At 38.0% G+C, this 23,754-nt stretch overlaps 1 protein-coding gene across 10 annotated transcripts in view; it reads left to right on the top strand.

Annotated features, from left to right (window-relative positions):
* The window catches only part of LOC124385252 (microtubule-associated protein 4), a 69,311-nt gene extending 45,557 nt beyond the window's left edge, over positions 1–23,754 (top strand). For 6 of the 10 annotated variants that reach the window (XM_046848464.1, XM_046848461.1, XM_046848460.1 and 3 more), the window contains 11 exons: positions 9,052–9,962; positions 10,741–10,968; positions 11,893–12,025; positions 12,213–12,272; positions 12,935–13,227; positions 14,019–14,090; positions 18,288–18,380; positions 19,003–19,084; positions 19,176–19,288; positions 21,532–21,685; positions 23,414–23,576. In XM_046848464.1, coding sequence (XP_046704420.1) covers positions 9,052–9,962; positions 10,741–10,968; positions 11,893–12,025; positions 12,213–12,272; positions 12,935–13,227; positions 14,019–14,090; positions 18,288–18,380; positions 19,003–19,084; positions 19,176–19,288; positions 21,532–21,685; positions 23,414–23,421 — 2,147 coding nt within the window. In that variant the 3' untranslated portion in view covers positions 23,422–23,576. The other 4 variants (XM_046848466.1, XM_046848458.1, XM_046848465.1 and 1 more) reach the window with 4 other exon arrangements.

Genomic DNA, 23,754 nt, shown 5'->3' with positions numbered 1-23,754 from the left:
CAGTATGATACAGCTGTCTCTGCTGCCTGTGTAATTTTCAGCTCTTTCTTTGCCAGGGAGGATCAGTGTCACTTGGGGTGCTATTTATCTGCAGAAGGAGGCAGGATAAGAGGGTTTGGTGTCAGACTTCCAACATGCAAATAAATATGCTATAGGATGTAATATTAGAATTTAGGCCCAAGCAAAGGCTTCTTGAGGTTTGCATGAGTGTGCATGCAAGTGTGGGTTTGTACAGATGTGTGTTTTTCATTGCCAAATAGGCCATCAGAATAGCAGGATTTTTACTTTCGTACTGGTACCACTTGGGCTTCGGGGGTTAAGTATAAATGATGCAAGTGTCCTTAATAGTATGTGCAAAATCATTACTTGCAGCAGTATCTTGGATGCCCTTGTACTAGAATATCCCTGTACTGCACCATTATAGCTCGTGCTGAATTAAAAAGACCCTCAACTGACTGTTATAACATTAAAATGTGAAACTAGTAAACACAAATTCCTTTTCTTACTAGCTTGGATAAATAGATATAATTAATAGAAATATAATAATAGGGTGTAGCGGTACACAAAACTCACACGTCGGTACACACCTCGGTTTTTAAGTTGCTATTTGGTAAAATTTTAGTACAGTTAGGGGGAAGAAATACAAACCATAATATTGCTTGTTTTTTTTTTTATTAATGTCCTTTATTATTTACATTTGGGAACATTAGTTTACATTTTTTATATAATTTTTTTAATATAAATACATTTTTTATAACATTTTAAATAAAATGCCTGTTTGGTTTAAATAACACATTTGATATATCAAAATAAAATAGAATAAAGCAGGTTAATGCCCTTTTTTAAATATATTGATTAAATCGGGTAATCGATTAAATAAGCGCAAATTAAATTAATTAAATAGGCCACATTTGTTAGACCCCATTTGGTAAATACAGGCTTGTATGTAAGTGTGTGTTTTTTTACATAATATTTAATTTTCGAAAAATATATGTTCAACTTAATTGATGTTTTACTTAACAGTTCAACTTACTTCAGCACACTTTAACTGTCTTGTATGTTTTAAAAAATGCATGCATTTGTTATTCATTTACCCATTTGTTTTATTTATTTATAAATGAATTTATTTCTTCCATCCTTCAGTCATTTATTCACTCCCTCAATATATGGAATTGTCAGATATTTCTTTTTTTAAGGGAAATTTTTGAAGCTGTACATAAAACGAGTGTAGTAAAAACGTTGACAGGAAGTACAAATCGTGCGCAGTACAAATCGTGTTACCGGTACGGATCGAGTAGTGATGGCGGGGAGTTAACAAATTTGCAGTCTGCCACTTAATATGCTTGTAAGGGAACTTTATTTATTTACTTACTTATTTTAACTCTGTACTGCCTGTAAAACAAGGATTGTATTCGGTACACGTGCACCGAAAGTTTTATATACAGAATACAGTGTATGTATACCGTTACATACCAATAATAATCATAATCGTAATAATGATAATCATAATCATAATAATCATAATAATAGTAATAATAATAATAATAATAATAATAATAATACAAATAATAATAATAATAATACAAATAATAATACAAATAATAACAATTTTAATAATAATAATCATTTATTTATGTTCAACTCTTTATAATATATTAGTTTGCAGTTTTATGATTTGAATTGAATTTGCTCTGACTTTATTTCTGATATACAGTGGTTTGATCTGGTTTTACATATTATAGACACCTGGTTTCCTGGTATATAGAGCTAATTTCCATGGCATTGAAGAAAAAAATGAAAAAGAAAGAAAATGTTATGTACGTTGATTTTTTTCTTACTATCACTTCAGAATCAGAATCAGAATCAGGTTTATTGGCCAAGTGTGTTGACACACACAAGGAATTTGGTTCCAGCTGTTTGTTACTCTCAAAAGTACAGACATAAATAAAAACCTATACATGACAAAACAGACACAACAAGACAAAAACAGACTATACAAGACAATACAGACATACAGACAATATGAGACAGTATAGACAGTGTGGGTATTAAATAGGGATACAGACCAGTAATGTACATAAAGTGTGGGAGTGCATGGCAGTGCAAATGACAGTATTGTGTGCCAGGTATGATGAGAGAGTTTACTATAAAACTTACTATAACTTAAAGCAATAGTGTGTGCAACATATGCAGATAATGTGATGAGTGAGAGTTCTGTGCAGTACTCATAGATATGAGCAGGGAATATAATTCCCTTTTACAGGCCCCACTGAAGTAGACGTATGTGTTATGTTTTTACTCATGTATGCCTGGTATAACTTGAGGAAAATAAAGTGAAGCAGAGTTAAACAGCCTCTTTAATGTTGTTTAGGAGGATTTATTCTACTGGCTCCCCTATAGCGATGACTCTCAGGTGTTGGATATGTTCAGCAGAACTATTTTTAACGTCAGACCAAATGCCTGTGTGTTTGCACCCTCCCCTGCATTTTAGTCATCACCCAGACATCCGTGTCAATTTTTTTTGACGCAAATGGAATGCTTCGTTATAAACAAAAAGCAGCTTATATGTTTCTCTTCATGTGTGGACAATGAAGTCGGAGGTCGTTTGTGCTGCTTATTTGGCTTGCCATTTATTTATCCATTGTGGACTGATTAAACATCTGGCAAAGATGATTTCAACGTGAAGGATAGAGTTCACAGAAAAATAGCTGAGAAGGTCAGCTCCATGTGTTGCTCATCGGCAGGCAGGCTTTCTTCGATAAGAGGTGTGGCTTAGCTAGTTGCTATGGTAACTGAAGAACAGCTGATGTTTCCTTGGTAATGGGGACAGATGCTGAAGTACTAGGCTTGGGGTAAGCTAAGCTCCAGTTTGCCCTTGTGAAGTTAACACATGCGAAGATGCAGACTGTTTGGTAATAATGCGTTACGGCGCATCGATGCGCACAAAACGATGGTGTATAGGAGCTCAGCACTGTAGGTTTGCAGTCTACATGCAACAGTGCCGCCATATAATTACAATCATTCCTTTGTCCATCCCCACTGGCATTCCGCACAGCCAGCTTTGCAGTTTAATGCCGTGGCATGTGGTTGACGGTGGGGGGTCCAGTCACTTGTCTCTTCGTAGAAAAACAAATGGCGAAGACCCAGAAAAGGATTTATTAAAGAAACGTATAGCCGTATTGCCAAGGAGCATCAGCGTGTTAATTATGCAGCTATGCAAATCAGCCAGGCTTGGGCTTGTTTCTATAATAGGCACAAGAACTTGATGGCTCCAAATCCGTGGGTGGCATCAGGAGAAAGCAAGAACAGTCTATACTACGAGAAGGGTCTTACTCTACTCCTTGAAAATTATCATTTCTAAATACCCTCTGTCTATACTAACACTTGAGAGGGCATTCATATCGGCCAGTTCACTTACCAGCATATTTCTGGTGGTTGATTGACGCTGTTGATTTTTTCTTGGCCTTTTATTTCCCTTTTATATTATGTAACAGAGTCTATAATGAGAGGGCCAAGTAAGTGGGGTCATCTGGAGAATGGCTTTAAATTGAATGCCACTCAGTAGGAGAAGAGACTGACAGCATGAAGGAAAACAACAGAGAGGGATTTGTTTGCCACCTAGCCGACAAACTCTGTGCAGCCTCATAGATTTATTTTCAATGTCTGCTGCATCCTGTTGTTGTCAGCATTAAAAGTGTCCTTATTCATTTATTTATTAATTTTTTTAATGTGTTTCTGAGACCAATATGTCTGAGCACAAGATCAGCCCCCTGCACACTCCCTTACATGCAGCCACCACCATGACAAGACTCACGTTGTCATGGCAACAGGAGGCAGTTGCTTTGGAGACTTAATGAAACAGGGCGACCAAGGAAATAATGGCAGCTCACTGGAGAGTTTACGGTGGGTGGGTTATAGAGCTAAACATAGAACCTTCACAGCCAGTACAAGTCCTTTAGGCTTTTGTTGTGTCTCCTTTCATACTCTGTTTTTGTTTTTTTGTTTTTTACGATCACCTGCATTCTTCATGCGCAATAACTAATGCCATTAGCTTTACTAATGACTACTGAAAGACTTGAGGAGTAGGAACTTCGATTTATTTGTTAGAATGGGCATTTGTTTTTTTTTGTGCACCTTTCAGAATCAGAATACTTTATTGATCCCATAAGGAAGCCAATAGGTTGCAAATGCTCACAGTTTAAGATCAAAATAAAAAAAAGGCCTAATAAAATATACATATTATGGTGTGTGTGTATATATAAAGTAAAATGTGTAGCAGCATGAAATGGAATTTGTAGCAGCAGTGAAAGACAGGTGGCAGAAAAGTCAGTCTTCAAACCCCTCTGTCCTCTACATCTGCCCTCATCATCCATGATAATATTATATAAATATAAAAGTTATTGCACATGTAACAAATTATTATTATTGCACTGAGATTATTGCACACAATTGCCCAAGGTATCTACAATATATGTGTGGCATGAAAATATTTAAATATAACTGTATCTATATGATCTATATCATATAACAAGTGTTCTGCCCTGGCAAACTGCACACACAATCATCCTCTTAATATGATTTCTTTGAAATACCTCTGTAACATACGTTCAAGCTTAGCTCTTATAGTATAATATAGGAGTTTGCGTTCCTTCTGTACTGTTCCTTATGCCTGAAATGGGCAACCTGTTACTGAAGATGCATCGGCCTTCTTTAGGAATGTCAGTTTAAAAATAGCCTCATATAGACTTCAGTTTTAGAACAGCATATCTCCTGGGTGTATTTGTCCTTTTTGCGGTTGTTTTTATTGCTTCTCTGTTGCCATTTGTCTTGTGTTGGGATGAATTTTATGGCTGGTAGTCATTTCCATTGCTGTCTGACTCACCTTCCCCAGGGAGTCTAGCATCAGCCTCCATACATGATGAGATCAGAGACAACAGACATTCATTTACCTATTTGTTTTTTCATGATGAGGGTTTTCACGCCATTTGGCATTCATCCATCTTTGTTTATCCTTCTTCCTACACCTCTGCCACTCTCACTCTGGCTGTGGTGTGCTCAATTCCTGAGAAACAGTTTTACAATCGGAGCACACTAAAATGCCACTGATATAATTGGCATCAAGTTGGGCTTCTAAATCTGACCGTGTATGACTTTTGTGCAAAGCCCCCTGCTGGTAGACTGAGAATGCACAGGTGCGGATAAAACCGCGCGAGATGCAGGGTTAAAGAAGACGAATGTTTGTAGTAGGAGATTATTCATCCAAAGAGGTGAAGTCGAAACGGCGTGTGTGTGCACTAATCAGTGGTGTTAATCATTCCATTTGTAGACTGTGACTGGTAAAGATTTTCAGACTGTAAGTGTTCATGTTGCAGGTGGCTCTTCTGCATATTCTAATTCCTATATTTTCAGGGGAGGGAGAGTTTTAATAAGGTCGATAAGCAAAGATTATATTATAAGATTGACTGGAATTCAGAAGAGGAAGTGGAACAGGAGGGAAAGGATGGGCATAAAGCCGCCAGCGTGGAGAAAATGAGTGAGGCAAAAAGGATGGGCATATCCAGAAAAGGAGGGAACTTATTTTTTCAACTGACGAATAAGCTGCTACACAGAGAATCATGTGACATGAGCCAGGGAAATTGCCAACAAATGGGGAGGGTGGATGGGTGTCTGAGAGAGAGGAAGGGAAAGAGAGAGAGAGAGCGCACTGCTTCACTCTCACAGATACTTGGTGAATTGTGGATCATAGATACAGAGAGAGAGGGGTAACCGCTGACACTCTCTTCCATTGACAGCTAGACCAAAGCCAGAAGGGATAATTCTAAACTATTATATTTGAACCCAGAAGAAAAAGGACATTTGAAAAGAAGACAAAGACATATATATAGATATATTTAAGGACTAGATAGCAATAGATAGAGGAGGAAAAGAATGTCCTCTCTCTCTAACCAACAGCCAGCATCTCCATTCTCGGAGTACAGTGAGCTATGCAAAGGGTCTTCTATGTCCACACCCCCTGCCACACAGGGATGGGATTGGCAGCATGGTGACATTGGGGCTCCCAGGAGCTTTGCTGGTGCCCCCCAAACCCTGGGGCTGACCGATGAAGATAAGCTGTGTTTCTTTGACCCTCCAGCAGCGATTGGCAAGGAGTCAGATCTGCAGGGGCCTGGAAGAAGTGTGATTCCTGGAAGCATGTCACTAAGCAGCGTAGGGGAGAGCCTAGAGAGCCCTATGTCTTCATTGCCCTCACCTGCATCCCCTGGAAAATTTACAGCATCTTTGCAATCTGCAGGTAACAGTGGGATGATGCCTTCTTCAGAACTTTCAGGATCATCCTCACACTTTACTGATGTCCCATCTCCTTTTGAATCTCTGAAACCAGCCAATGTAGCAGAATGGAATCCATCACCTCATGGCCTCAGTCCAGAGATGAGCCCCAAGATGGGCTCTGCACAAGCAACCCCTAACTACTGTGTTATAGGAGTCGTTAACGATAATTACCTTGAGGGTGGAGACGAAAGTGTTGTCAGAAGACCGGCAGCAGAGGGATCTTCAAATGAGAGTGAGGAAGAGGGTGAAGTTCTCGAGCCTTGTTTCATGGGTCGAGCTGAGCAGCAGAGAAAAGCGATGAGGAGAGCCATGTCCGAGTGCTCCCATTTGTCTGTGCCCGCAAGCATTCAGTTGCCAGACAAGTACCCTGGTGGAGGAATGCTGGACGAGCTGACCTCGCCAATAGGAGGACCACGCCGGCCTCACACGGGGGGCATTAAACGCTCGCTCACCGTGGCCGATGATCAGCCCCCCACACCTCCACCAACCCTTTATGCTACCGGGAATCGTAATGACTTCAGTAATGGGACTGGGACGACGCTTCGTTTTACTCCATTTCCACCACTCAAGAGTAAAGGAAGCTTTCCGCTCTCCCCCATGGAAGATGTCCCAGAGGGTTCTATTGTAGACAAGGACCAGGGTGTACTGCTGCCAGTGCCTGTCACAAGTCGAGTTCTCAATGGCACCACCGTTGGTAATGAGGGCAGCGTCAGTCTGGTCCCTGTAATCGAGGGTAGGTGATGCAAGCCTGTAAGAACTCCGTAAATAACAATAATGTATTGCATTAATGGTAGTGAACAGATTATAATAGATTATTTTCCTTTGCCAAGTCTACCTCATAGCCATAATGAACATTAAAATCAAATTGAGAGTACAAAAGTACATTGTGTATTACAGTGGAAAATGTAGGATGGGATGCTTTTTGTTTACTTTGATTGCTGTATGTGGTTTTTATTAGTTTATTTAAGTAAGTAAAAACAAATATTTTTCACTTTGTAACTGTTACAACTAAAGGATATTTGAGCACCAAATTCAAAGGGCATTAAACGGCCAGGTTGGATTAGTAGGTCACTCATATCTTCAGATGATCTGCGTAGAAAGTTACATTGGACTATTTATATTATGCTCTATTTTAATAGAAACTCTATTGCTGTGCATGTATGTATTTCCGTAAAGGTGTCAATGCTTTATTAAATTGCAGCATAAAAAAGACAAAAAAAAAGCCTGCCGGAGCCATTGACCAGTGTTTTTGTATTTTTTATTTTTTGCATGTGGTCTGTTAAGACAATCATGTCATGTGTTTCTATGCACTTGTAGCCTATAGCTGGTCCTTCTGTGTTTATTCACTCATATGGATCCTTCCTGTGTATAAAAAAAAAAAAAAAAAACCTTTGTGATTGTGTTGCGTGGAAACTTATTTAAAATCTGGTTCCTGGCTTATAAACCTAATTTGTAGAATCAGTGATCCAGATTGTCTGGTTGATGATTCCTTTTGTACTTAGCATTAGTTCAGAGAGATACATCACTGAAAATCACATCTTTCTTATAGAGATTCTTTCAAATTAATAATTTGTATTATAACAAACGTGGCATTTTTGTCATGTTCCCGGAAATGCACAGTACAGTAGTGTAGTATTATTGACACAAATGCTCTGGAGAGGTTATTTGTGGTAGCGTCTTGTTTTATTCCACTCTGATAGTGAACACAGATGTGTTTAACTGCGAAGGGCACATTATTGCAGCTTTCATTTTAGGTTTTTATTTATTTATTTATTTATTTTGTGCCAGTTTGCCTTTCCTGACATATATGTAGGAAAAACTGTTAGATTTTTGAAGGTCGAAAGGTGAGCAATAATTTCTTCGTCACTCTTTTTTTATACCAGTGCTTCAAGAAAAACAGCAGTGTTTACACCACCATCCAGTGTCTATGCATAGCTTGTGCACATGTTTGAGTCACAGCAAATCAAATCTTCTTCTCATTTTAGCCGGTAATCAAATGACTCAAGACCGACTCAGCTCAAGCACTGGGTCTTAATATAATGAATTTGAAAGATCACGTCGTGCTGAGGTTTGAGTACAAACACGGTCTGTACCATGTCAGTGGTTGGCCACAATCCATACATAGGGTATGTGTGTGTGTATGTGTGTATATATATATATATATATATATAATCATATTCAGTTACAGAATGTGGACCTGATCTGGCCCTGCTTGTTGCTTTTTTACTATTTAATTTCAGATGAATGATTTTGTTTCCAAATTAACTCAGACGCTCATTTGGAAAATGCATTGTCATTGTTTACACTAAAGACTTCAGCAGCTGAACAGAAACAGGGCTAGGGAATTGTACCTGAGACCATTTTATTGAATACAGCTTATATCAGTACTTGTGTCTAAGTACTCTTATGTCTTTCCTAAATGCTTTGTTCTCTCTGTTCGAGTAGACTTGACTTTGTTTTTATTCAAACATTGTGTACATGTCACCGAGGGGCAACAAAGCACTTTTCTTACCAATTCATCCTGCATGCTAAAGTGTCTGAAGTGGCTTCAGTAAAAATTGCGAACGCATTATGCAAGTAGTAATTTTCATAATAAATCATTTTGAAAGTTTGTGCCTCATGTCTATGCTGATGGAAATGGAAAAGGCTTTGAGCTCATTATTTTTGCAAATAAACTGCTTGGGCTGTGAATACAATGTACTGTTTTACTATTTTATGCAGTCAAAACCGAGAAAATCCAGCCAGAGGTGGAGAAAATGGAGAACCTGGAGAAGTCTGATGTGTTCAGCAAAGTGGACAAGATGGACAAGATTGAGAAGCCTGACAAGCCTGACCAGGTGGTCAAAGTCGAAGAGACCGAAATAAAAGACAAAAAGGACAACAAGGATAGTAGCAACAAGCAAGATACATCTAACAAGGTAGACAAGGTACAGAAGGAAGATATAAAAGACCTAAAAGAAATCAAGGAAACTAGTGAAAAGCATGATACATTTAACAAAGAGGCCAAAGTTGAAGAGACTCAACTTTGTGATGATAAGTCAATCAAAGCCGATCAATTCGAGCAGCCTGACAAAACAGAAAATATGCAGATACCTGACAAAACTGATACGAGTAAAAAAGCTGAGGATTTAGAGCAAGTTGAGAAAATTGACCTGAAAGCTAGTGAAGGTAAGATAGATCTGTCCCCAAAGATGGACACGGAGGTGAAAGTGGAAAATGTAGAAAAAGTAGAGTTGAAAGCTGAAGCTACCAAAGTTGACATAAGTAAAACAGACGAGGACAAACATGAGAAAGAAAAGCAGGAACCGAAGCTAGATGAGAAGGACAAACATGAGAAAGACAGGCCTGATCAGGAGCAAGAAAAAGACAAAGCTAAAACCGAGGTTGCCGATTCAGGCAAAGATGGAGCCCCAAAAACGAATGCTGTGGAGGAGACAAAGCTGTCTGAGAAACTTGGAAAACAGGAGAAAACAGCAAAAGCGGGAGGTGAGGTGAAAAAGGAACCAGCTGCCAAAGCAGACAAAGAAGATAAAACTGAAAAGGCCAAAAAAGCAACACCGAAGTCTGTGGCTACTAATGGAGCCAAAACTGCACCCGGAAAAGACCTGCCTAGTCCAGAGAAGAAAACCAAGGTACGTCACTTCTTTTTCCAGTCATCCAAATATTTTCCATTGATCATGCTGCTGCTGCTGCGAATGCTAATTTCTGTTTGAGTCATTTAACATGCATGCATACACACACACACACACACACACACACACACACACACACACACACACACACACACACACACACAAACAAACAAGTGCATCAAATTTAAGATCATTTTATCTAATTTCTTATTGTGTTCAGAGATTCCAGGTTATGTTTGCCAAAGATCACTAGTGCTCTGCTTATGAGGAAGACAGGAGAATCTGAAGCACTTTTAATCATTTGGGAATTTGGATATTTTTTCTTTGTTCTGATCAGCTAAAAGCTGCTAAAAAAGAGCTTATTTATTTGCCTCCTTTATTATTTGACTAAATTGAAAATCTGTTCTTCAGAGACTAACGTCAGCTATATATATGGTTAAAATGACAATAAGAGCTTCTTGACTCTCTCTCTTGACTCTTGAATTGAAGGCCCGGCTAATTTAGGATATGACGAGAATATTGTTTTTACTTTAGCTAGCATTTTTGTTTGTTTTGCTTTGTTTTTAATAATTAGCTAATATTTTATATATTTAAAAAAAGAATAAAAAAACCCTCATATTTGGAACCTAAGCTATAAAGGAAAAACCTACACTACAGGATCCATCAGAAGGCTTAACACTGCTCTAGCTGCTTGTGTCCTGCTGCTGTTATTGGTCCTTTTATGCTTTTGTTACTCCTTTGCTTTCCATTTTTTTGGGTTTGCTGTCCATCCATGCAGCCTGCTACCACGACAACCAAACCGAGCATGACCAAGTCCCGGCCAATTACGGCTATGACTGCTCCTAAACGCCCAACCCCAGCCCCTACCTCCACAACCACCGCCTCTGCTACCCTCAGCAAAAAAGCACCCATGCCCAAGGCACCCACACCCACGGCTGGCACCAAGCGTCCTGCTTCGGCTGCCAGCCGTTTAGCCACTGCAGTGCCCAGTGAGGTCAAACCTAAGGTAAGTCTTTAAGTTCTCTATTGGGGAATTAGAAGATTAGCCTGTTTGAAGTCTTAAACGCACTCCTAAACTACAGTCATTCCAGGACTCATTTTGCTTGCATGGTTGACATGTTTGTGATTCTTTTGCCTTTATCAGTTCTCATTTATTTTACATCTGCTGAAATATTGAATTTTTTAGCCATATTATTATACTGTACAAACATTTTATAATATACCTCATATATGTATTTCCCTTTTCTAAATATTGTAAAATCTAATTAAGTATAGCTAAAAGTTATAAATATTTAATGGTGAATTCTCTGCCATAGTTTTTAAGTAAGGTCCTTAGTCATTGTTATTACTACATTGTGTTTAGAGGAAGATCAACCATTTCTGAAGCAGCACTAAGAATTGCAGGCTTGTGTTGTTCAAGAAATGTTTTATTCAAGCAATTTTCCCTATCACGTTTTATTAATTAACTGTAAGAATTTATAAGATGAGGGTGAGAATAAAAGAAAATCAGCCAAAAGAATCAGCATCATATCGGCTGCCCTGATTTCTAAATATTGGCATTGGTCAGAGAAAACCCATATCGATCAGCCTCGAGTCTTCACAGTGGAAGAGCCCTTCATCTCCACGACCGAAAAAAGGCGAGGCTGGTCCGTAGATCGTCTTTTTCCACATTCGCCGCATTGTGCATGGAGAATTCGTCCTTAGGGGCAGACCGTCAATAACGAGTTCTGCTGGCAGGTTTTAAGGTGTCTGCGGAAGAAAAATAAACCGCATCTGTGTCACGCTAGTCTCGAAAACTTTTTGATAAAACTTTGTATACATTTTCTGGTTTGCAACTTCATATTGGAATACAATGGCGTGCCAGTGTACTGTGAGAAAGGGTTAATAAATATCATCCTCTTAGTTACAGTGTGTTTTACCTTTTGTTTAGTCGGCCACAGAATCATCAGTGCCAAAGTCCCATGCTGCTCCACCCCGGTCCACAGCCTCAAAGAATGGTACGTCTACCACAGCAGCGAACAAAACCACCACTTCAAGTGCCCTCGCGGCACGCCGCTCTCTGGGTGAGTCTATCACACACACACTGAACTACTGAGGTCTTTCTGGTCTTTCTATTTTATTACTTACAGAATTACCAGTAAATGTCATGTGACATTTTGTCATGAAACTTTGGTTTGCTTGGCGTAATGTACAATTGGCGTACACAAGAAAGCATTAATGACATGTGGCATGATGTTTTGTTATACGCAGCTACAAAGACTGAGAACAAAACAGGGGAGGAGAAGAAACCAAGTACTCTGAAGACAACGGGTATGGCAACGTGAATTTTGCCTCAAACATTTTTATTTATTATTGTTTCTCTAGCATACAATTGTTGATTTGTAGCCAGTGTGCTTGTGGAGATTTGTGCTTATTCAGCTACAAAGGTGTAAAATTAGGTACTGATGTAGGTGAAGTGAGAAGGCCTGGAGTGCAGTAAGTGTTCAATTCATCACAAAGGTGTTCAATGGGGTTGAGGTCAGAGCTCTATAGCAGGAGATCTTCCACTCCAACCCATGCAAAGCATATCTTCATGAAGTTTGCTTTGTGCACAGGGGCACTGTCATGCTGGAACAGGTTTGAGTGAAGGGAAAATCTCATACTACTCTATTTAAAGACTAAAGATTAAGCCTATTTTTTTACAAATGTTCCTCCAACAAGAAGTAAAATGATCTGACAGTTGAATAAAAACATTTGAAAGTGAGTAAAAGCACCACAGATTATTAGAGCCCAGCAATATTATTTTACATTTAGAATCATTTCATATTAACAACTGGTATATTTAATATTACTGATATTCAAGATATGGTATCTTGTTACGATGGAATAATTATAACGTCTAGTGTCTAGTGCTGTGTGTTTTGTGTGTCCTCGGCATCTTGTTGCTGCCTTTTTCCTCATCTTTTCCATCGTTTATTTGCTGACCACCATAGACTCCAGCAAGCCCAAATCTACAACTGCCAGACCTTCCACCCTCACCAGTAGCAGCACAGCCCGCACCCGTACCACTAAACCTGCCACGACCACTAACAGCACGACCAGCACAGTGCCAGAGAGGAAGCCTCCTGTTCCCCGTGCCCCTCGAGCCAGCTCCTCTACAACAACAACTAGCACCACCACCAGAACCAGTAGCCGCCCAGCAACAGCTCCAGCTCCCGAAATTAAAAATATCCGTCCTAAGATTGGCTCTACAGATAACATCAAACACCAGCCTGGAGGAGGCAAGGTAAAGGGGATACTACTGAAATATACACTTGATTTGTATAATTGTGCCACACAGGGTTTGGCTTTGATGCTGATTCCTTGCAAATTGTAGCTTTCCCAGAAATCAAGCAGGAACAGTGTGGTTATAAATCATTTTCTGAAATATAGAACCAAGGAAAGTGATAGGAATACAAAATGATATTTGTGTTTCTATGTCATTTTGACTTTCATAATCATTTTTTAACTATTTTTTCAGTTTTTTTTTTTTTTTTAGATCCAGTCATTTCATACTCTTCCACTTTAAAAACAATATTCTGTGCCTGGCATCTGTTTGCTACACTTCTCATGTTTTTGTTTGATCTTTTTCCTTGCAAGCATAGATTTCTAGAAAGCATAAAAAAAAGATCCTTTTTAATTGATCAATTTTCTTAATTTGTAATGCCATTTCTCTGTCCCTCACCTTTCACACCATTACTACTTTTCCTGGCTGAGATCTCTCCTCGGACTTCATGAAACACTGCTTGTCAAAACCACCCTTCAATACTCGCCAAGCATGTAAATCCTGTCCCTAGTAGAACCAAAATAATGCATGAATCATTTTAATATCAGCACAGTGGTAAAATCTGCTATCATGTGGTCTTACTTCATAGCATGTTAAGTAAGGCCTGAGTTTAAAAACCCTGATGACTTTACATTTTTTTCTTGTGTGGTTAATGTTGTTGTTTTACACTGATCTGTAATTGTCAGAATCAAATGACTTATTGTTGTGGTATGAGTGAGTGACCTGTAGGGGATTTGGGGTTGTCTCTCCAGGTCACAGGTTCTCAAAGCAAGACGGATGCTCTGGCTCAGGGCTCGCTCTCCAAAGAGACCAGCCAGGGCAAAGTGAGTTCACGCCATCTTTCATACCCATTCTTTCTACCAGCCTGCTTGCTTTCTTTCTGTTAAGCTGTATTCTTTTTCACAAGTGCTGTTTTCTCTGTTATGGTGTCCACACTTTCTCATCTCCACACACATTTATATTATTTAAGTATTATGCATAACACTTGTGTTTGCTAATGACAGATCTTTATAAAATGGTATTCAGGAAATGTGCGTTTTTGGCCTGAATTTAAGTTGCCTTTTTTTTTTTTTGTCTAATCTAATCCTTGTCAGTATATTTCACCATAATTGTGTGCAGATGTTTTTTTATTTACTTTCTAACCTTGCCTTGGCTTTCTTCAGAAATCAACCTCTTGTTAAACCTTTTACTTCTTCCAAAATGTTACTGTCTTACAAGCAGTGGTGGACAGTAAGGAAGTGAATGTAATTTGTTACTGTAATTAAGGAGCTTTTACACGTATCTGTACTTTACTTAAGTATTTCTATTTGGGGAGCCTTTTACTTTAACTTTACTACAGTTTAAATTCAAATATCTTACAGTTAACTCAACTGCATTTTGCAAAATCAATCATTCCTTTTCATATATGACTGGATAAAAACTCAACTAGTCAAACGCACAGCAAGCCACCAATCAGGGTCGAGCTCGCGTGCTCTGTTTTGAACTTGTGTTGATTACCGCTTACTGGGATCTACTCAGCACCTACATACAGTTCAACAGCAAGCAGAACATTTTAGAAGGAATAAATGATGGAAAAAAACTCCTGACTCGAACTCGCCACAGTTTGAAGTAGTTAAAAAGAAGGTTTTGGGTTAATGAGAATTTATTAGATATCAATCAGTGTTTGACTTATTAATATCATTCTATTAATAGATCGATGGGCTGAGAGTAACATTAGAGTCTTTTCACATAAACTGAGTTGTTTAAGCAAAGAGTCTTATGACAAAAAGAATAAAAGAACATTATACCCATAATAAAACAACATAATACAGTGGATACTTAAGTACATTTGAAGGCAAATACTTTTACTGGAGTAATATTTTATCTAGTGTATCTCTACTTTAACTCAAGTTCATGGTTTGTGTACTTTGTCCACCACTGGTGACAGGTTTTCCCAGGCTGCCACTAACATCAATAAGAACATACCATGATTCAGCAAAACTTCCAAAATTAAGACGTCAGAGCTTTATAGAAATGATACTAACTGCAGAAGGATACGCTACAGTTTTCACGATACTCACTTGGGTTCCATTTTAAGTTAAAGCATGATATTACCAACACAAAGATATTTCAATCAATATGTCAATCTTAAAAGAATTTTGTTTGAATCTAAACTCTGTGATGCTGAACCTGTTTGTGGATGTGGGTGTGTATAAATGCTTGTTGAGTGTGCAATTAGTGCTACTGAAGTACTAATCAATAACTCAATATTTGAAGAGCTTGAAACTGAGCTTGACGATTGCTAGTCATTTTGCATAATGCCCTTGAGAGAATCTTAGGAGGGAGACTTTTTAATATGTCTACAGCAGTCTGGTTAGGATTTTTATTTTTTTATTTTTATTATTATTTTTTTTGCGTGTTGACAGGTTCTGCTGCTTATTGAGAACTGGTACTGAACTATTAGTTGTGCTTGACAAACTTGAAAAGCACACTTTCACACCTGTTTTATCGGCCTAAAAAGGCTCTATTGAAGTTTAATTTATGGTCTGTCTGGTTATGTGGAGGCTGCAGTGCCACCAAATTTCATGCCCTTCTTTCATGCAGCCATTTTTTTCCAATGTCTAAGGTGTAATTTAATGGTGTAATCTTTAATGGTGTAATTGATTTGGTGTTTGGCTCAAATCGTATTGACTGTTGTTCTAAGTACAATTGAATTGCCATATTGTTATGTTAAGGCATCTTAATAATGTGCCTCGAATGGATTGTTCTTCACAGGGAATATAAAAACAGGTTACAACGATTACAAAAATCCTGTAACATTTTCAAAATTTTACTGATCTGTGAAATGCTTTATTTAAATCTTGCAAAGACACCAGTGCATTCATTTCAGCTGTATTCTCATATAGTTAGATTACCACTAGATTTGCTTGTCCTGAATAAGTGTGTGATAAGCAAGTGTGCTACTCTTTATACATTTGGTTTCAGTCAACATCAGTAGGTGAGGCAGGTTTCAATGCTAGAAATGTTTTAAGATGCTTTCTGTTGTACATTTTAGTTTTTCACAGAAACATGGTAGTTTAGAAGTCATGAAAAAGCTATTTGTAAAAATGCGTATGAAACTGGTAAGATGACGCATATGTAATGCTGGAATAAACAAATAGAATCACATTGGGAAACTTATTCAAAATACAGTATATGGACATCTGACTATAAGATTGATATGTGCTTTTTGAACATAGCATTCCACTTTTAGTCCACATTTGCTTTTATAAGAACCTCCACTCTTCTGGGATGATGTTCCACCAGGTTTTGGAGTGTGATTGTGGAGATTTGTTCTCATTCAACAACAAGAGTATAAGTGAAGCCATGTACTGATGTAGGGTGTGGGGGCCTGGGGTGCAGTCAACATTCCTATTTATCCCAAAAGTGTTCAGTAAAATTGAGATCAGAGCTCTGTAGCAGGCAGAGGTGGCAAAAGTACACACATCCTTCACTTAAGTAGAAGTACAGATACTTGTGTTTTAAAAGACTCTGGTAAAAGTTGAAGTACTGACTACACTTTTTCATTTAAGTTAAAGTAAAGAAGTTTGGGCTCTGACATGTACTTAGGTAAAAAAAATAGCCATTAATGCTACCTGTTTTAGCATCACACTGAACCTCACAACATGTTAATATATTAATACAAAATAATTTCAAATTTTGTTGTCTAATGAATGTATTTAAGCTGAACATCCACCATATAGAACACAAGCAGAGAAAAGATGATGATGATGATGATCAGGAATGTCTCTGTTCTCATGTTTACATCACTGACTCCCTCTGTCTCATCCACGTTAACCCCATACTTGTTGTCTACTGCCCTGCTTGTTATTCGCTTCTTAGGCTAGCCTACCTCTGTGGTGTGTGAGAGTCAGGAAATGATACACCAGAGGCAGGTTCAACAAAAACCGCACAAGGACAGGAAATTGGTTGACAGGCTGAAAACGGCACGTAGTGAGAAGAAAAAATATTGATCATGTCACCAAATAGATTAAAACTAAAGTGACGAGCCTGTTTTTATTTACATTCACATTTGCAGCATTTAGCAGAAATTTGTGGCATTTACTCTTGTCCGGACAAAAGTGTTTTGTGTCTCTATCAATTCATAAATATACACTGATACGCTAGATTACAAACTGAGGTAAGATGGTGCTGGTCCATTTTTGGCCTTGTAGGTGTGGGAGAACTTGGGCAGATTGGACACAAGTATGCAGCTGCGTTTTGGATCATTTGCATATTTTTGAAAATGTTAAGAAGTAGAAAGTTCAGATATTTGTGAAAAAAATTTAATGAGTGAAAGAAAAAAAAGAAAAAAATAAATAGTGAAGTATAGTACTGATACCAGAAAAATCTTCTTAATTACAGTAAGAAAAAATTGTTGTACGTCATTACTTCTCAACTGTGGTAGCAGGCCACTGAAGTTCTTCCACTTTATCTTATGTAAACCATATGTTCATGGAGCAGATTTCCCAGATCTTTTCTCTATATAGTGAAATATCTATAATTCTGATGAATCTGCACTAAGGAGAAAATGTTTTTCAGCGGTTTTTTTTTTTTTTTTTTTTTTTTCCCCCTTCTTGCTCTGTATGAATACAATTTTGGGAAATTATATGATGAGGGTGTTCATTTAACAATTAGTTTCCTGTATGTCACAACATAAACAGCCTAAATGCATTGATTTAGTTCCATGTATGGTCAGATATATTGTTTTCTATCACCATGCACGGGCATTCTCAAACATTCTATTGCCACAGCATCTATTTTTCCGGGTAAAAGGGTAACTATGCTACTTTAAACACAGCATGGCATTTACACCCTAGTTCAGTGTAGTTGCTAGATTGATGAATTTCTTCTTCGAATTGTGTAGCACTTCGCATTGAATCCTTTGCAGCTACAAGCTTGTGAAGCTTGTAGATGCTTCGGCTTTCCCTCTTTTCTTGTCTTTCTGTCACCTGGTGACCCCTTATGTCCTTCTGCCCTTTGCCTGCCATGCTGTGTTGTAGGTTCAGATAGTCTCCAAAAAGGTGGACTACAGCCATGTTACGTCTCGCTTGGGTTCCAAGGACAATATCAAGCATGTCCCTGGTGGTGGGAATGTAAGTACTGTCTCTGCATGTGGTGAAGCTGTCTTCAACAAACAGTGTTACTCTTCCAATTAGAACATCAACAAGTGAGGACAAATATAAAATCTTTGCAAATATATTATCTTTTTTTTTTTTCTTCCCGGATGCACATGCTGAAAAGAATTTTTTGCTTTACAGCTACCTGTTAAGCCAGTTCTCAGTAACAGCAGAAGTTGAATTGCATCTTCTCCTCATGGCTACTTCCTTTGCTTTAATTTATTTCGTTGTTAAATATAGGGGATATGATTTTGCCGTTCTTTTACACTTCTTTTTTCCCTCCTATGATCTCTTGCTGACGCCCTCTTTTTCTTTAGCTCTTTACGTTTTAATGCCTCTGACTTTGAAATAAACAGTGGAGTTATAAAGATATAGGAACATTTTCAAAGGTATATAAACTTAAACAAATTGAACATTGTTAGTAATTTTTTTTATTTTTATTTTTTTATCTTTTGTTCTTTGTAGTGAGCGGCATGCCAACCCGTGTTGATTTAACTGCACTGCATGTGGATAGGCATTAAAAAGCTGATGGTATCTTGTATCGGTAGTACACACTGTGTATGCGGCTTTTATAGGGTTTAGTTTGATGTGTTTACAGATCCACATTCTCAGTAAGAAGGTTGATGTGAGTAAAGTGACTTCAAAGTGTGGCTCAAGGAGCAATATCAAGCACAAGCCAGGTAAGGTTTTGCATTTCAATGATGCTAAAAGGTTCTGGATTCTAGTCGAGCACCCGTTAATAGCTGTTCTGGATGATCGTGTTTTTCATAGGAGGTGGAGATATAAAGATTGAGTCTCATAAAGTGAACTTCAAAGACAAAGCCCAGTCAAAGGTGGGCTCCTTGGATAATGTCAGCCATGCACCAGGAGGAGGGAACATTAAGGTGAGGTTGTGAACAAGAGAAATTAATGCAATATGGTCCTAATTTACATTCCCTTGTAGCGTGATTGGTTTTATTAGACTCCCCCATATAATCTCTGCTTCTGTGCTGCATGCAAATGAGTTTCTGATTAGGACTGGCTGGCCAATATAGTGGAAACTTTACATAATCACAGTTACACTAGGAGGACTAATTGGTTAGAGTTGATGTTGGGTCCTGGGTCTGCTTTGGGTTCTCCATCAAGTGGAATGAAAGCAGGAGTTGATCTGGGAATACCAGAAAAAAAACCTGGGAAAACCACTTTATTTGGCTTCTTTTCAATTCAAAGTAGCAGCATCTCTACTCTATCTTTGGGACATCTAAAAATGTCTCTTTAGATGACTTCTACAAACTTCTTTCATCCCTACACATTTGCTTTTACAGCTGCCTTTGCTGGAATCACTCTGACTCGCCTTCACCACATTTAAGATAAGAGAGAGCTCTTCATGGGTCTTGCTCTGAAGTCCTACCTTTTTAACTTGACTGCATTCTTTCTTTACTGATGTCCAGCAGCAAGTGTTAGGGTTACTGCCTTCTCCAAGAAGGCTGAACTTCTATTTGATGCATAACCTCAAACAGCAGTCAGGGTTTTATTTCCTGTGCTTGGATGTTGCCTTTCATAAATGCAGCCCTCTTGTCCACTGAGAATTACTGCAACCTTGGTTATCCCCACACCCATCTGTAGGCTTCCTGTGGGAAATCTTGAGTAGATGAGGCCACCCCTGGTCAAGAAATTTGATAACCACAGCCATTATAGTGTGTGGATGAAGGCCAACCGGGTCCATGCCCTTTCATTTCACAAATGTAACTATTATTCTCAGAAATATGGGCCACATGTAAATACAAGATGTTATATTGTTCTATACTGTTTTTTAAGATATTCAGTCACCATTGCATTATATATCATTTATTCTCTGTTTATGATTTAAAGTCACATTCATTATGTGGAAAGTGTGATTTTGCATTATTTTTCTTTTTTCTTTTTTTTTTAACATAATTTTATTTGTACGCTTTACTACCCCATTTCTCATTTGAAGTGCATTCTAGAGGTTTTTTCTGTGTAATGAATAATACATTTGCTTAATACACTCTCTCTACATTTAAAACCTAATGGCCCATAAAGATTACCACAGGTATCATTATAGAGTCTGGCCCATAGGAGCAGAGAAATCAATTAAAAGCTATATATGTAATATTTTTTGTTTCTTTGTTTGTAGAAGGTGAAGGATGCAATGCTTTTCAGATGCGCTCACATAAATTACTATGCTTTGCTTCACTTAACACACCTGACTCAACATGGGCTTGTAATAAAGGCCTTACTGAGTTAAATCAAGTGTAATGGGGCAGGGAAAACAATGAACTGTTCAGGACAATGCCCTGAATTTCTGTAAGGCTTTAAGTAACACAGGTGGGTTTAAAAAAAAAAAAAAAAAGCCTCCAACTGACAAGTTTATCTATTGGCCGTGATGTCACCTTACCCCTCAGCCTATGGTCATCCAACACTGCATGAAAATCTCCATGGCTGTACTCATCATTTCTACATGTTCATCCCCACAAATTCATTTATAGATCATTCATTATAGAAAATATAGAAATTCATTAAATAGAACATTTATACAAGTATACAACCTACCATGCATGATCTACAATACAAACTTTAAACCATGGAAATTAACTGTTTCATAATTTTATTGATTTTTTTAATAATTTAAAGTACCTGTATAGTGTATATAGATAGTATTGAATGAAAGAAAAATTGAGTATTATTTCTCACATATTTTTCAATACTATTATCAATAATAATAATAATATAATTGTATATTGATATATCCACAATTATACACCCAAAGATTTGAGCATTTCATTACCTTTAGAGTTGTTTTGGCTGCATGGGCATGGATCATGGCTCATTATTATTTTGTGGTACAATGTACTGGAATTCATAGTATACATTTTACAAGCTTGCAGTCTTTCATAATTGTGCAGAATTGTCATAATTTGCTTTGTAAATATTTTATTTTTGTTTTGTTAATATCCCCCCCCCAATACCTTGTTAAGGACAATAAAAAAATACTTTGTAGTGTACTTCGAATCCATGCACCATTTCAAATAGCAACACACCTTTTTAGTCTTTCTCCGAAGGGATCACAAGTCCATATCCATACCATCTCCATCTGTCCTATTGACACGCTGCTGTGTGTTTTTAGGCTGAGGGGCAACAGGAGACAGTTGAGGGCAGTGGGGCTACCTCTAGTGGCTCAGCCGGCCCAGCCCAGGAGAATGGGCTGAAGGAGGGCACTGCATGTGGGGGCGAGGCACTCCGGGACCCCCAGGGCCTGGATTCTCTCATCCCTGAAACAAGTAAGTTTGTGTCATCCTGCTTCAGTCACGAGGCCTGCTCCAGCCCTCTCCCCCAGTAACATCTGTCATATGCAGGCACAATCCTATTAAAACTTCCAATCAGGTGCATTTAGAAGCTTGATTTAAATGTTTTGCTTCGGTCTTAATCAGAGGTTTAGAAATTAACTGCTGGCATCCATTGAAATTATTCTAGTGAAAAAAGGTTTATTAGTAATGATCCCTTTTTTAGATTATAATTGAGAGTAAAAAAAAAGTATAATATTATAATGTTTCTAGTTGCATTTAAACTACAAATGCCAAATCTCGGTTTGTTAAGGGGCCATTTTGGAACAAAGACTTTGGTCTACTTTAAGACTAAAACTGGTTACAATGATCCAACATTGAATTTGACAGTTCTAGATTAGACGGTTGGAATTGTAATCATATTGTGGCTGTTAAAATATATGTGCCACATCAAAATGTTATCTATTATTTCTATTATTATTTATTATCTATTATTATGTTATCTTTACTGTTATCTATTGTGAATAGGCCACTTGTGCACTTCTGGCCAGATGCTAACTGCATTTCATTGGCTCTGTAAATGTACCTTGCACAATGACAAAGTTTAATCTACCGTAATTTCCGGACTATTAAGCGCACCCAAATATAAGCCGCACCCACTGAATTTTCAAAGATTTTTATTTTGAACATAAATAAGCCGCACCTGTCTATAAGACGCAATGTCTACATTGAAACTAATGAACTTTACACAGGCTTTAACGAAAGACTGTGTCTGTTACACGGCTTGTATCTAAACAGTAGCCTTCCAAGAAAGTCATTGTTCACTGTCTTCCTCCTTCCTTTCACAACTATTTTTCTTGGGAGAAGAGAAAATGTATCTTTTGGCATCGTTGTGCGTTTAAAAATCACCATCGGTGAAGCTTTTCTCCCAATGCCGTGCAGCTCAGAACACAGGTGAAGTGCGTTTTTTCATGCCCGGTTGTTTTCAGCCTTACAAATGATTCACATTTCTTGTAGACAGTCCGAGTGAGCGGCAGGTCAAACATCAGAGAAACCTCATCCATATTTCTGATGTGGTGCGGCCCAATTCAGTGGGAGCACATCTGATTTAATATAAAGAGTTTCATTGGTTCACCTAAACCTGTTCGGAAATTTCATTGGTCTAATGTTATGGGCTTCAGTTTTTTGGCTTGAAGTTTGTGAAAATGGGAAAAACTCAGGAAAAATCCATAAATTAGCCGCTTCATTGTTTAAGCCTTGGGGTTTAAAGCGTGGGAAAAAATGAGTGGCTTATAGTCCGGAAAATACGGTAATCTAAAAAAATAAAATAAAATAAAAATTGTTTCAATGCAAGTTTCTCCCTATTCACTTTTTGGGCGTAACCACATTTTAAAATTATATAAATCATTAAAAAGGATATCGAGTTTCTGCCGTTTAGAACTATTTTTATAAACGGTTTGAGCTGCTGTGGTAAAAACAGCATTTAGTAAATGAAAAATTTTCTGTAAAAACCTTTTCTTTTACATAAATTAAGAGAGAAGAGATGTCTTAATAATAACTTCAGAATTTACATTCACATTTTCATTTTGAACGCATATTTTGTCATACTTCATGCATTGTTTGTGTTGATTTTTATTGTTTTGGTTTTTCTGAGGGAATGTGGGGAGACGAATTGTTTCTCTCTTTTCCCTGACCACAAAATCATCTTTATTTCTTATTTTTCAGGCATCTAATTCTGCTTTTTCCTATCACCTCATCATTTCATTTCCAATATACTTCCTGTCCACCTCTCCTTCCTACTGTACCCCTCTCTCCTTTTATATCCAACTATTTTTTTTTTTCTTTTTTTTTTTCTGTCTTTCTGTATTTTTCCCCCTAATACTCCCTGCTGCAGATTGAATCTTTCAAACTCAACTTCCGCGAGAAAGCCCGCTCTCGCACGGACCACGGCGCTGACATCATCACCTGGCCCGTCGTGGGTGACAGCCCCGCCCACCCCCATCCGCTCCGCAGCAGTGTTTCATTCAACGACTCGTTGGTGACGGCCCGCTTGCCTCGCTCCTCCA

The sequence above is a fragment of the Silurus meridionalis genome, chromosome 4 (assembly GCF_014805685.1).
Source record: "Silurus meridionalis isolate SWU-2019-XX chromosome 4, ASM1480568v1, whole genome shotgun sequence".
In the NCBI taxonomy this organism is placed as follows: domain Eukaryota; kingdom Metazoa; phylum Chordata; class Actinopteri; order Siluriformes; family Siluridae; genus Silurus; species Silurus meridionalis.
This window is presented reverse-complemented; position numbering and strand designations above follow the sequence as displayed.